This window comes from Octopus bimaculoides, chromosome 6, assembly GCF_046866305.1.
Source record: "Octopus bimaculoides isolate indiv1 chromosome 6, ASM4686630v1, whole genome shotgun sequence".
NCBI lineage: Eukaryota > Metazoa > Mollusca > Cephalopoda > Octopoda > Octopodidae > Octopus > Octopus bimaculoides.
In genome coordinates this window covers 97,147,319-97,162,546 of record NC_142933.1, presented here as the reverse complement: position 1 = coordinate 97,162,546, position 15,228 = coordinate 97,147,319, and the positions used below count along the sequence as shown (strand labels likewise).

Genomic DNA, 15,228 nt, shown 5'->3' with positions numbered 1-15,228 from the left:
AAGATATACAATCATAGGTTGCTCCTAAAAGAGAAATAATTCCCATCCCTGTTCAAACATACCTGGGTAAATCATCCAACCAACCCATAGTGTGAATGTCTTCTTCAAGAGGTCGTTCTTTTAAGACGTTATGTCGCAGGTTTAGAGTCCTCAGATCTTCATTAATAAAAATGGTGTCTGGTAGAAATTCTAAATTGCATTTGGATAAGTCTGCCTTGGTTGGAAGTTTAGCTGTTGCCTAGTAAAAGAGAATAAAACATGATAGCTGTTAAATCACTTTAATTAAAGATACAAATTTACACATCTGCATTTCAGCAGAGACCGTAATGTAGCAAATTAATGAATTCAGTACATACTTTCACAAACTGACTAAACAGATAAACATATACAGAATTACGTAAATGATAAGCTGCTTGGTAAATTATGTAATTATGATAGCTTGTTTATCGTCAGAAATTGTATGTAAAAATGAATTGTATATTTGGTTCCAACAAAATACAACAGCACATGATTTTGGAGCTCATGACGATTTGAACTTAGAATAATACAGTAGTAGTAGTAGTGGTAGGGGGGCATGTGCTGTAACAGCACGTCGCTGCATCCACCATTTATTGGTCATTCCCACCTTCTACTGGCGGATGATTCCTTTGCACCACTCAAGCGGCAACCTTCTAACTCATGGGTCTGTTATGGGTAGTCGTTTCTCGTGAGAATTTTACGAAGTCAAAGAGCGAATCCTATATCAACCGCTTTGAGTTACTTTTTATGAAACGCAGAAGAAAAGTTGGGTCTATTCTTTGACTTGTTGGTCCCTACACAGCACAGTAATGCTGCAATTTTCAAATATAGCTGTGTAATACGATTTTTGTCCTTAGGTAGTAACTGTTATTTCCTATTTAACTACCTCTAGAAAGTATGAAAATGGTTAATATTTCATTCAAACTTTGCTTTTGTTACGATATTTATTCAAACTTCGAAGAATCCCTCTCAATACAGGGCTATGATGCTCCCCAACTATTCTTACTCATGATCAGAGATGCACATATTGTCAGCCACCAAGGGACATGCTCAAGTAGTTAAGGTCAAGCAACTGATAAGCAAATCTGTGGTTTTGAGAAGAATATTTGCTATAACGATATTTCTGCTTTAGCAGAATCTGTCTGCAATGTAATGGAAAATAGGTCAGTTTCAAAACATTGATGTCCAGGTCACAAAAGCAAAGTTTGAAGAGTAAGTCATTTCCTTTGATTTCTAGATATAAACAAATAGGAATTAACACTTACTGACAAAAAAAAACAAAACAAAAAAAACGTTACACAGTGTGACCGCAGAACATACGAGCTTTCCCTAATTGATGGTTTCAACCACAAAATTTGTTCACAGAAAAACTAAAAAGTTTTTCTCGTGGGAAATAATTTATTTTGTTAGATTTCCAAATGGCCGCTTTGGCCTTTTAAAACAGACAATTGTTGTTCATTATTCTGATAAATTGTATTAAAAAAAAAAAAATCATTCTTCATACATGTTCTTCCCTTCCTCCTTCTCTGTGCATTCCAAAGTATATCCATCTATTTGCATAGCATCTTATTTTGCGGATTGAATTATGTCAATATTCATCTTTATGATACTCGTAATGGCGAATATAAACACTATAATTATCAAATCATATTAATATTGATTTCAAATTTTGGCACAAGGCTAGCAACTTCGAGGAGGGCATAAGTCGATTACATCGACCCCCAGGGCTCAACTGGTACTTATTTCATCAGCTTCGTAAGGATGAAAGGCAAAGTCGATCTCGGCGGAATTTGAACTCAGAACGTAAAGTCGGATGAAATGCCGCAAAGCATTTTTCACACGCGGTAACGATTCTACCAGCTCACCATCTTATTAATAATATAAATTTTAAATTTTGGCACAGGGCCAGCAATTTGGGGGAAGGGGCTAAGTCGACTACATCGACCCCAGTGCTCAACTGGTATTTATTTCATCGACCTCGAAAGAATGAAAGGCAAAGTCAACCTCGGTGGAACTTGAACTCAGAACGTAAGGACTGACGAAATGCGAACTAACGATTCTGCCAGATCGCCGTTTTATTAATAATATTAATATTAGTATCATTATAATATCAGAATTGAAATACAACATACCTTTTGAACTCTTTTAAGCCACTTACTATATGTGATTGTGTTGGTGAAAGACAGGTAGATTGACCTTTCACCGTGTAATGTAATTGTCAGTTTGAGGACATTTGGATGGTCTTTGAATTTCACTTCCTCCACATAACCTTTGGCCAGTTGCATTATTGATTTTTTCGAGGAAGGAAACTTATCTGCGAATGAAGAAGCGAAATAAAAGAAAGCTTTTAAATCAAAGCAACTTAATAAGTTCCATGTTTAGAATGGAATTCTATAAGTATACAGGTAATGATAACAATGTTGATGACGACGATGATGATAACAATTATGATGATGATGAGGAAAAGGAATCATTTCAGTAGGGAAAGATGTTTTGAGTATTGTCCCTTGATTAACCTCTTCTACTTTGGCGTGCATTGACCAAGGAAATGAAAAATTCCCTTCAGTGACCGCTAGTTTTGTTGTTAAGTGCTCAGTATCGTTGAAGGTTATTTTTTGGTGGGGTCTCTCCAGATCTTCTGGCTAATGTAGCTGTGCAGAATGAAAATGGTAACTACAGGTATATTGGCTAAAGATGGTAATCATAATTGTATAAGTTAGAAATGATTTACAGAAGATGCAATGGTCAAAGACAGTTGATGTAGATGAATAAATCAAAGGTGATTAAGAAAAAATAATAGATCGAAGGTGGTTAAATACAGGCTCCCAACCTGTGGTCCGCGGGCCCCTGGTGGTTCGCAAAGGTAGTACAGAGGGTCCGTGAACTAAATTGAAATTACATAAAGATAAGCATATTAAAAGGGGGCCGTGGGAAAAGGTAGTGATAAGGTTGGGAACCACTGGTCTATAGACATGTCTGTGTGAACAAAATATCTTTCACATGGTTCATATAAGTATACAGACAGTAGATAGTTAACATTGATGTACCATCAGAAAATAATTAACATAGGTGTATGTGTGTGTGTGTGTGTGCGTGCGTGTGTGTAAGTGTTTGTGTGCGTGCGTGCGTATATCGGAAGAGGGAGAGGGAGAGATAGAAATAGAGATAGATAAATAGATAGATTGATCGACAGACAGATAGATAGATAGATAGATAGATGGATAGAGAGATAGAGAGAGAGAGAGAGAGAGAGAGAGAGAGAGAGAGAGAGAGAGAGAGAGAGAGAGAGAAAGAGAGAGAGAGAGAGAGAGTAGCTATGTGGAACTAATTAATCTCAAGAAATCAAGAATACTTAAGTTGTAAACGAAAAGTGGACGTACCTCTGTGAATAAAAAGGCGGGTGCCAGAAATGGCACACAATCGCTGCACCCATTGATAGATGAGTTTTCCTTTTCTGACTAAAATTACGGAAGACAATTGAGCTTTGGTGAAAGTACTATCCTGCACGGGTTTCCCTGTAACGAAAATATGTTTTTCATTGGACGAAGAACAAGACTATAGGAAAGAAGTGAATCAACCGAATCAATCATTGTATCATAATGATACTTATTTCACATAAAAACCTCAGGAATTCAAGTACTATATATAAGGATGGCTTATTACTGTAAGGAAGCACTGTATGAATAATATACGTCTAAGGAATTTTCAATACTGCCCGGACCATAACTAAAGCGGCCATACTGTGACCTTGTTTAATCTGATCTATACAAAGGCATCACATTTCTTTTATTACTTACTTCCCATTGGATTACTTTTTTACGGATGCAGACCCACAACTGGTTTTTAGGATTGTGGATTCTAAGTTATTACCAAAGATATTTGATGTGCGAAGGCACGAGGACTCGTGGATAAGATGTTGCACTCACGACTGTTAGATCGTGGTTCGATTCCAGGACCGGGCGGTGCGTTGTGTTGTTGAGCAAAACACTTCTTTTAACTTTGCTCCACTTCACTCAGCTGTAAATGATTAACTCTGCGACGGAATACTCTTTCGACCGGCAAAATGGCAGAATGTTGGCTTGCTCGCCTAGTCAGCAGAGTGGCATCATTCGAAGGCCAAATCATTACGAAACGCATTGTGACCAGCGAGGTATGACTATTGTATAAGAAGCTTACTACCTGAAATCAAAATGCAAGGTGATTTCCATAACGCAATAAACTATTGGGGTGCCAACACAAACTTCATCTTAATGTAGTACATCTGGGGTAATTATTCTTCACAGAGCCTATCTATCTTGAAGAAATATCTTCAAGAAGATAAAAGCAGAGGGGACTATTCATGATCATTCGATCTGTTAGCTGCCAAATTTCCATCAAATCACACTTTATTGTCTTTAAAAACGAAAGAGGTGTTGGATAATGTCGTTCTAGATACACTATGTCTGAAGGGCATATTGGACTATGTAGTCCTAGATACATTATATCTGGAAAAAATGATGAAAGAGTTATAGCTGTAGTGCTTTTAATCACAGAGCTACCTCAGTTAAAGCTGAACTGGGACTAAACAACAACAACAGAACACAATAATGGAATAAAACATTAAAAAAACTGACCTAGATAGAATTTAATGAGATAAGACAGATCTGGATTGTATCCTTCTTCTTGAATCTTTCTGGGTTCCGTGTAACCAAGGTTTCCAAGAAATTCATTTTGAATGGCCAACGGATGATCGGTGGATTCCATTCTTGCAATGATATCTCCATTGAATTGAACATGCAACGAACTATGTGCAACACCGCACTGGGCACATATTCGCTGTGTGTTGGTACTTAAATTACACGGAACAAGACGGGAGCTGTTGATGTTTCCATTTGGAACAAAAACTCGGATGAAACCATGGCTGGTATCCTCTTCGATCCATTTCTTTACATCGATATCGTTAACCGGATCTTTACAAACGGTAAATTTGCTTGCTGTAGCAATGTTCTCTTCATTCACCTTAAGGTAAAGGTCAGCTAAAGAATCCGCCAAGTCCCATGTGTCGTCTTCAAATCGTGGTCGTTTGTCTCCCGAAACAGCTCTTTGGAAATTAGTACCTTTTGCATTGTCTGTATAATTCCACCAATACTGTTCCGACTTGGTATAAGAATGGATGCTTGAATAGCTTGATCTATTACTTGAATTTGCAAAGTTATGCCGGTTCTTAAAGTTTGATCCGAACGCACTGTAACTTCTCAAAGACATATCTGCATTTTCTAAAAAAATAAGAAAATAAAAATCATTTAAAACAACTTCAAATAAATATTTTTTTAGCTGTTGCTAATTCTAAAAGACATGCATAGACAAGATGTTAAACATAGACTGGGATGCGTAGATGATAAGAGTAACGGAAAATGATATGGAAGGCTGAAAGCAATAAGGTGAATATAAACAAACTGGTATCGTCGAAAACACTTTCACATAACTCTGCCTGATCAGTATCTTCCTATACCAATCCGACAAAGGCAATTGTAGGATATAGACGATTTTAAAACTACAATGTGAAAATAATTTTACCAACTTATATCGTTACGTAATACACTTTTTTCTGACGAGAGTAGAAAAGAAACCAACCGCTCTCATGGTCAAAAGTTATCGACGGTTTTGCTAGCGATCATGTAGAAAAGTGTGGTAACACTCATTAGAATATCAATACCTATCTATTTACGGCTGCTTAGCTTGAATAAATACCTGGGAGATATTTACAGAGCGCACGTGAATGAAACAATTCAACATAAGCAACATAGGTGAGTGACAACGCTAGAGGAAAACATAAGCAACCTATTCTGCAAAATCAAACCGTTAGATACTATTATAAAGTGTAAGGCAAATAATAAGTTCACAACATACCATAGGAAAATTAGAAAATATGTACAGAGGTCCTACACTAAATCTCGAGTGAAAATTTATTACTCTGAAACATGAATTCAAAACCTGGAGTAAAAAACTGCTCTATCGTAGGCAATTTTTTAGAAAGAGCCACGGTAAACCGCAAATTTACTTCCAATCCACAAGTCGCATACAACAGAAGGGGAAACAATACCGTAGTGAAAAGGTCTCTTTCCCAGGAAGATCTAATATTATATTGCTCTAAGATCTGGGACGAAAGTAAAGATTTCAATCGTAGTGCACCATGACTAGGTACTATACATTGCATGCTGGACCAATATCAATCGTACTACTGTTACGATTGACGCTGAAACTTCCACCAAAGCTGCTGGAAAACTGCATAAAGGGATATAACTAATCAGGAACCTCATAGTTGGTTACTAGAACAACATATTGCTTTTTTATAGAAACTCGAATGTATATGTACGATGTCCAGTTGGCATACCAAACTAGCTTGCTTAAGCACGAAGAAACCTTGTAACTACGAATGAAATCATTGCTTTAGCAGTGAACTATAGGCCAATAGCCAGCCTTAACATTGTGTATAAACAGTGTGTGAACTGCCTGAACCAAGTCCTTCAAGGCTGTTGTGGCTACACCATTTATTTTGTCACTTATGAGTTGATGGATGGAAAGAATGGAGCATGGGGATGCACCGGACAACTTTTAATAAATAAAGCTGTGTTGTCAGAACAAAACTGCAGGAAGTTTGTAACAGCATGGCTTTATTACAGAAAGGCATTCGATTCCATTCCTCACCCACGGCTACTGATGTCACTCCAGCTGGCTAAAGTACTTTGCTGCCTTGGTTGTTGGTATTAAAAGATTTACAAAGACCTGGATTGCAATCTTCACCAAGTAACTGAAGGTAAAATGGTTGTCTCCAATGTTATATGTCAAAGGAGATCCCGGATAGACGGATAGATAGATGAATAGATATGTATGCATAATATATATATGGATATGCGCGCGCGCGTGTAAAGCAAGTATATATATATATATATATATATATATATATATATATGTATATGTGTTTGTGTGTGCATGCGTGTGTGTGTGTGTGCGTTTGAGTGCTTGTGCGCATGTATATTTCGGAAAGGTTTTCCTTTCACAGAGAGAGAGAGGGGGGAGAGAGAGAGAGAGAGAGAGAGAGAGAGAGAGAGAGAGAGAGAGAAAGAAAGAGAGCACGAGGGAAATGTGATCTTTTATTTTGTTCTTTGTACAATTTTCTTCACATGAAACTAAAATCTCTATTTTTATAACGCAATCTTATGCGCATTGTTTCATTGTGAGAAAATATAACTAATTTAATTAATTATGCATCCCTCCGCGCCTGCCCTATAACCAAGGTCAGTTTAGTATGTCTTGCTATATTCTCCTCAGTATCACAGTTGCTAGGGTTTAGAAGGGGATCCTAGTGTCAACTCAATTCAGTCTGCTCTGTTTTGTACTTTCGAAGTGCATTCCCTCGTCACACCACAAAGAGAATGACCATTGTGTGTGTGTGTGTGTGTGTGTGTGTGTGTGTGTGTGTGTGTGTGTGTGTGTTCCTTATTTTTGCTTTACTAGAATTCTTCGTAGATGGAAGGAACTGCGTTCTAACTAAAAAACAAAGGCCAACCGATGGAATTTTGACAATAGCAACGATAAGTATCAAGCTTAGAACTATAGTAAAATCGCGCATATTTTTACGGTTCCACTTACAAATTGTATTTGTAAAATGTTAACCAGTCTCTTCCTTTGCTTGAAATTCTTAACTTTTTCAGACTATCGCTTTGGCATTTACTAACAGAACCAAGTGCACCAATAATTATTTGCTTAAATGTGAATTTCTAATCAGGGTAGGTGAATTGCATGTTTCGAAGCATTTGTCCACAAATATTCTCGTTTTCGCTGAAATTAGATGAGATGTTCACATCTACAGCTTCCTTCGACTATAAAATTCTTCTTATTATCTGTCTCAGATAACAATAGCTGGCCTTCTGTTTGCACTAAGTAGAAGGTTTGATGGAAATGTTCCATCCATATTCCTTGTATTGATATGTAAGCCAGTATCCAATAGCAAAAGTGCTGTTAATATTTATACAAAGGTAGTCTTTCTCTGTGGATGACATTGTATTTTGGTTTAACAACAGTCTCATATTTAATGGGAGGTATTACTTCAATGATATTTTTGGTCAGCTGCATTGTATTCGCCATAGAAGAGTGGCATAATTGTCATTTACAGTTACACCTTGGGAGTCTCAGGGTCTCATTGTCTTGTTTGATCATTAGATATTTCCTCGCCATCTTCTGCTCTTAGATTGCAGAAACATAATCGTTGTGGTATGGCGTAATGTAACAGGTAGGTGCTCAAAAAAGGTTTCACTTCACATTAATTTTATTGTCCTCCTCGATTCTACGAGTAACATAACCATACATGCAGAACCGTTTTAGCAGCATTATAGGCCCCTGAGCAAAGCAGCATACTAGGCCCTGTAGCATTTATTTGACAACAAGCCTGTATACATAGATGAAAATTGGGCCTCTAGACCCATGGAGCCTCCGGGAAACTGCCCAGTGTGCCATCTTAAGATGGCACAGCGTACATCACTTTTTTGTGATATTCTTTTCTTTAATTCTTTTATTTGTTTCAGTCATTTTGACTGCGACCATGTTGGAGCACCGCACTGAAAGATTTTAGTCGAGCAAGTCGTCCCCAAGACTTATTCTTTAAGCCTAATAATTATTCCATCGGTGTCTTTTGTCGAACCGCTATGTTACGGAGATGTAAACACACCACCACCGGTTGTCAAGCGGTGATGGGGCATCAAACACACACATTCACACACACACACACACAAACACACACATATACATAAACAAACGAAAAACTTATTTCAGTTTCCGTCTATCAAATCCACTCAGAGCTTTGGTCGGCCCGAGGCTATACTAGAAGACACTTGCCCAAGGTCCCACGCAGTGGGACTGAACCCAGAATCATATGGTTGAGAAGCAAGCTTCTCACCACACAGCCGCGCCTGGGTGTTCCTCTTTAATTTTTTCTTTTTTTCTTTTTGCTGAGGTATTCCAGTTTGGCACTTCTAGGTTCACATGGGAGGTCACAAGAGAATTCTGACTCCATTATCTTTTTTTTTTGTTCTGGTGTCCTTTGTTCACTGCACTTTTGTATTATATATTTTTTGTGGTTTGATTGGTTCCTCTGTGAGACTTCAGACGCAGACGCGTGCTACACACACACACGCAGACGCGTGCTACACACACACACGCACACACCGTTCTGATATTCAGTCGCTGCTGAACTGCCAGCACTTACAAATCACCGACTAATATACTATTCTCTATATTACGTGGCACATATTACGGAATCAACACCTGTCGTTGCTTAGCCACAGTATCCACGTGATCTAAATCGACCAATGGAGGCTCAAATATTTTCACCGAGAAGCCACTTTTTTAAACAAAAGTTCTTTTAAATTCTTTTCTCTTCGACTCCGTACATCTGAGGAAGTGGACGCAAGTCGATCTGTTATTAAACACGTACAACTCCAACTAAACATCTTGAGTGCTTTCAGCTGTTCACCTTCTCGTACACACACACACACACACACACACACACACACACACACACACACACACATTGAAGTGTTGTTGCTTAGCTCTAAGTCAACCCAGATTGGATAGGCCCATGATCAAAGGCGGTACAGTTGTGACCATTTCGTCAACTTGTTATCCGTGCATAGTGCATATTAAAGGAATGCCAATGAAGGAACATTTGCGTGTTTACTTGACTTATCAGGACGAGAAATCAATTCGCTCACAAATCCTGCTTCTGTACAATTACTGTCTACCCATTGTCAGTCACAAAGCCGACTCAAGGCTATCGAGAATGACACTCGACTAAAATGCCACGCAGTGAGATCGAAACTGGGACTTCGTAGTAGCAAATATATACATACATACATGTATCTGCGAAAGAGGACAACAAATGTCGAGGCATAGCAAATATCTCAAGTCATTTACATAATTTAATATTATTCTTACATTAGTCGAGGTCTTACAGCTGTTTCTGGGATGTCCCAAGTGATAGGTGAGCATGCCGGAATATAAGGTATACCGTCATCAGAGACAAGTAGAGAACATAAGAAAGATCTAGACATGGAAATATTCAGATAAAAGATCTAGGTATGGACAGTACAGAAACAGCTGTAAGACCTCAACTAATGTAAGGATAATATAGAATAATGTATATGACTTGAGATATTTGTTATGCCTTGCCGTTTATTGTCCACTTTCACAAATATATATTTGCTAAATCGGAAACCTAAAATGGATCCATAGCTCCTGTCTCAGTTACGAGCTTGGAACCTTGATAATCCGTTACAGCACTTACCTGTGAACTAAACCCCCATATTCTGTGTGTGTATATATATATATATATATATATATATATATATATATATATATATATATATATATATATATATATATGTATGTATGTGTATATATATGTATGTATGTATATACATACACATGGCATACGTAATTTGAACAAACATTCTTAGATCACTTACTATCATGATGACAGAAAAAAAATTGTTTCAGCTAGATATCTGACATTCTTTAATCCTGAAATCCTGGCCAAATAAGATTTTATTGACATCCTCACTACCTGCCAACATGTCTGTCTGTTTTTCTGTCTGTCTCATCTTCTCTTTCTCTCTCTCTCATTACACACCCATACCTACATATATATATAAGAACCCGACCAGCAGAAACACAAATAAAGAAACAAAGACAAAATAAATGAAAACATTTTTCTAATAACGACTGTCCTGAAATACTTCAATCATTCTTCCACAATCAAGTCAATTTACGAACCGGCCTTAAAGAGAATTAAGTCATTAGTTAAGTACAAGCATTTGTCTTAGCGAGGTTGTTTTCCCACGACGTCAACGCGTCTATTTTAGACTGTTCACTTCAGAAATCGCACGATCAACTACATTAGGGGTTGGACTGTTGTGTGGGTGTGTGTGTGTATATATATATATATATATATATATATATATATATATATATATATGCATGCACATGGCATAATGACTCTCCCTAGACACAACAACTATATATATATATATATATATATATATATATATATATATATATATATATATATATATATATATATATATATATAATGTAAGGATAAGTAAGTGAGGTCGGTCGATATACAAAGAATATTAAATACATTAAATACAAAAAAATGTATATATGTTTACATGCAAATGTAAACATAGAATAGAAATTATATCAAGAATTAAAGGGAATGAAAAAGAGTATTACAAATCCAACAGCTGTTTCTGGGGGCTCGGTGGTCCAAAATAATGATTGTAAATTGATTCCATCGTCGGATGGAATCTTCTCTCTGTCAATACTTCAAATATAAGATTTCTTCCCTGAAGACGGAGGCTCGTATCATCCAGAAACAGCTGTTGGGTTTGTAATACTCTTTTTCAACCCCTTTAATTCTTGATATTTCCATTCTGTGTAAGTTGGACCGTTTTGTATGGAAGCATATATAGATTTTTGTATTTAATGTAATTAATATTCTTCGTATATCGACCAATCTAATTTGCTTATCCTTACCCGCTCAAGTTTAAACCTCTTCAGTACTACTAAGTATATTCTATACGGAGAATATCTGATTCTCATCTATGAACTACACACACACACACACACACACGTGTGTGTGTATATATATCTGTACTGTTGACATAATGAATTTATAAATTCCGAGAGAACAGGAAATAATTCTTTTTTTGGAACAGCCAATCTCGAAGCAGATGAAGCTATAAATAATGCCCTGCAAATATTGGGATAAAAACAAACCCTTTGGATAGAAAAGTCGAACGCAGTTCGTAGCACTCAAACCCGCATCTCCTGTAGAAATGACAGACGTTCTACCATTAGACTCAGACAATTCTTCGAATTTCTCTATCATCTAAAGATTTCTCTAATGTTTGTATATATATATATATATATATATATATATATATATATATATATATATATATATATATATACATACACTTGTTTAGGTGTATGTATATTTGTAGTTTTGGATGTGAAATAATAATTAGTTTCATATTTTGGCACACGGCCAGGAATTTTAGGGGCGTGTATAAGTCGTTTACATCGACTCCAGAGTTCGACTAGTTCTTATTTTAACGACCCCGAAAAGGATGAAAGGCAAAGTCGACCTCGGCGGAATTTGAACTCAGAACGTAACGACGGACGAAATGCCGCTAAGTACTTTACTCGGCATGCTAACGATTCAACCAAAATAATTAGTAACTTAAAATACAATGAAAGAATATTGATGTTTATTCGACATTAAAACGTGAATTTCTCTATTATTTTACACCATTTTCATTCAAGATTATCCTAAATTCTTTCGCCCAAAAGGTTGACATTACGATGGAGCTTTGGAATAGCTATCACTACTACCCCACGAGGAAAGAAAAAGACACAGAACTAGGAGATAAGTAAAATATCATAACATTAATTTTTTTTGAAAAAAGTTTCTTTCAGAATTATAATCAAAAATACTCAAAAAGGGGGGAAAATTTTAACCTTCTCTCAGTTTCTTGCTCTTTTCCTTTCCCCACGAGGTAGTGATAAGCCATTGCGAAATTTCACCGATGTTACTACATACCAGCGCTGGCAGAGGTCATCTAGACAATATACATTCCTTTACCATTTCTGTCTTGACTCGACCTACTTTCGGATTCCTTATTTCGTCTTTGCAGACTAATTTTTCTTTCTATATTCTTTGTTACTGTTGCTTAGCACAATAACATTCTTTTCAGAATTGTCATTGAATGTTTTCTTTTTGGCTTCTTTTCTAGACATTTTTCTCCTTCCAAGGCCCTCCGATGTACTTCTTAAGAACATAATGTATATATTCCATTCTCCGCTCCAAACACAGTCATCAAATTCTCTAAAACAGGTCTTCGAACTATCCGAATCAGTGCAAATGAACACACGCACATATACACACATCAGCTCTTAATTGAAGCTCTACGTGGTAGAAAAGCAGGATGCTGACTTCAGTTACGGACTCTTTATATGTTTGTGTGTCTGTGTTTGACCCCACCATCGCTTGACAACCGATGTTGGTGTAATTATGTCCCCCGTAACTTAGCGGTTCGACAAAAGAGCCCGATAGAATAACTACTAAGCTTGCAAAGGATAAGTCGTGGGGTCAATTTGTTCGACGAAAGGTGGTGCTCCAGCATGGTAGCAGCCAAATGACTGAATCAAACAAAAAAATAAAAGAATAACTGAAGTCAGCATGCTGCTTCTCTACCACATAGAGCTTCAGTTAAAAACTGAAGTTTCTACATAGTTAAAATACCCACGGGACCTGAACTGACCAATGGAGGACTAAATACTCTCCCTTAAGAAGCTAATTTAAATTTCTTTTAAATTCTGTTTACTCTGACGGGTTCAGCACCCACAAAACTATAGTGGAACTATGTTAACCTGTTATTAACTTTATACAACCCCAACTGAATGTGTTGAATGCTATTTTCTTTCATTTATCACCCACTCGTGTGAATTTGTCTCTCAGCCCATCTATCTATCTATCTATAATATAATATAGGATAAATACTTTATAAGAATTTATCAAGTAGTCAGCGTGAAAAAAACCTCATAATGAAAAAAATAATGAAAAAATTTCATAATGAAAAAAATTCATCATTTTTTCATAAATATATATAAATCATTTATATAAAGGGCATTAACTGTGTGGTAATGCCTCACGCTTCGAGGGACTAAATAAGTCAAAAACTACCAAAAAATAAGCAACATATTTACTGAAAGCGAGGGAATGCAGCTTTCAAAATTTATCTCTTAAAAACATTTAACTTAACGGTAAACCACTGGTTTCTCAATCAAATACAGAAAAACTGTGAAGTAACCTGCATTCTTTTGTTCATCAGTACACGTATGGTCGAGATACATAAAAATAAACAAGAATCAACATACCACGATGTAGCCATCACAGCACGATGACTTCTGTTCATAATTATATATCCATGAAAGAGATTTGAATTTATCCGGTTGCATCTCAGTAACATGTGCTTATACAGAATAATATTCAGCACTGAATATATTCTAATTATTTATAATATAATATAGGATAAATGCAACCGGATAAATTCAAATCTCTTTCATGGATATATAATTATGAACAGAAGTCATCGTGCTGTGATGGCTACATCGTGGTATGTTGATTCTTGTTTATTTTTATGTATCTCGACCACACGTGTACTGATGAACAAAAGAATGCAGGTTACTTCACAGTTTTTCTGTATTTGATTGAGAAACCAGTGGTTTACCGTTAAGTTAAATGTTTTTAAGAGATAAATTTTGAAAGCTGCATTCCCTCGCTTTCAGTAAATATGTTGCTTATTTTTTGGTAGTTTTTGACTTATTTAGTCCCTCGAAGCGTGAGGCATTACTACACAGTTAATGCCCTTTATATAAGTGATATCTATCTATCTATCTATCTTATTTCTTAATTGCCCACAAGGGGCTAAACATAGAAGAGACAAACAAAGACAGACAAAGAGACTAAGTCGATTACATGGACCCCACTGCGTAGCTGGTACTTAATTTATCGACCCCGAAAGGATGAAAGGCAAAGTCGACCTCGGCGGAATTTGAACTCAGAACGTAACAGCAGACGAAATACCGCTAAGCATTTCGCCCGGCGTGCTAACGTTTCTGCCAGCTCGCCGCCTTATCTATCTATCTATCGAGTGAGCGAGAGAGGGAGAGGAGAGAGAGAAAGAGGGCGAGAAAAAGAGAGATAGCGAAAGAAAAGTTTATATATATATGTGTGTGTGTGTGTGTGTATGTGTGTGTGTGTGTGTGTGTGTGTGTGTGTGTGTGTTCATGTGCCTCTACAATCCAACATGTCATAAGGATAGGTACCTAGCAATGATTATATGGTATTTAGCAGACGAGACAAGTCGGTTACATTGTCAGATCTGTTACCTTGGTTGATCTGAACGTTGTAGAATTAAATGTCCTGATCAAATACACAGCGAAATCACCCATAGTAAATCTAAACCCATGACCTCCGATCAAGGACTGCCGATGATGGCTTAACTGGCCGAAACTTCGAAGACACTGTCAACATCAACCTTTGTTTAAGAGTAGTAAATTTGTACCCTACAAAAGTATAGAGTAACCCATCAGCTTCATGTAAAA

The 15,228-nt window shown here is 36.8% G+C and overlaps 1 protein-coding gene across 2 annotated transcripts in view; it reads right to left on the bottom strand.

Annotated features, from left to right (window-relative positions):
- LOC106883129 (PH domain leucine-rich repeat-containing protein phosphatase 2) overlaps positions 1 to 15,228 on the bottom strand; it is a 173,523-nt gene that overhangs the window by 32,599 nt on the left and 125,696 nt on the right. For both annotated transcript variants that reach the window (XM_089353151.1, XM_052968645.2), the window contains exons 2-5: positions 4,632 to 5,273; positions 3,399 to 3,533; positions 2,151 to 2,332; positions 63 to 238 (exon numbers count right to left, since the gene is read on the bottom strand). In XM_089353151.1, the coding sequence (XP_089209277.1) occupies positions 63 to 238; positions 2,151 to 2,332; positions 3,399 to 3,533; positions 4,632 to 5,273 (1,135 nt within the window). The remainder of the gene's footprint in view (positions 1 to 62; positions 239 to 2,150; positions 2,333 to 3,398; positions 3,534 to 4,631; positions 5,274 to 15,228) is intronic.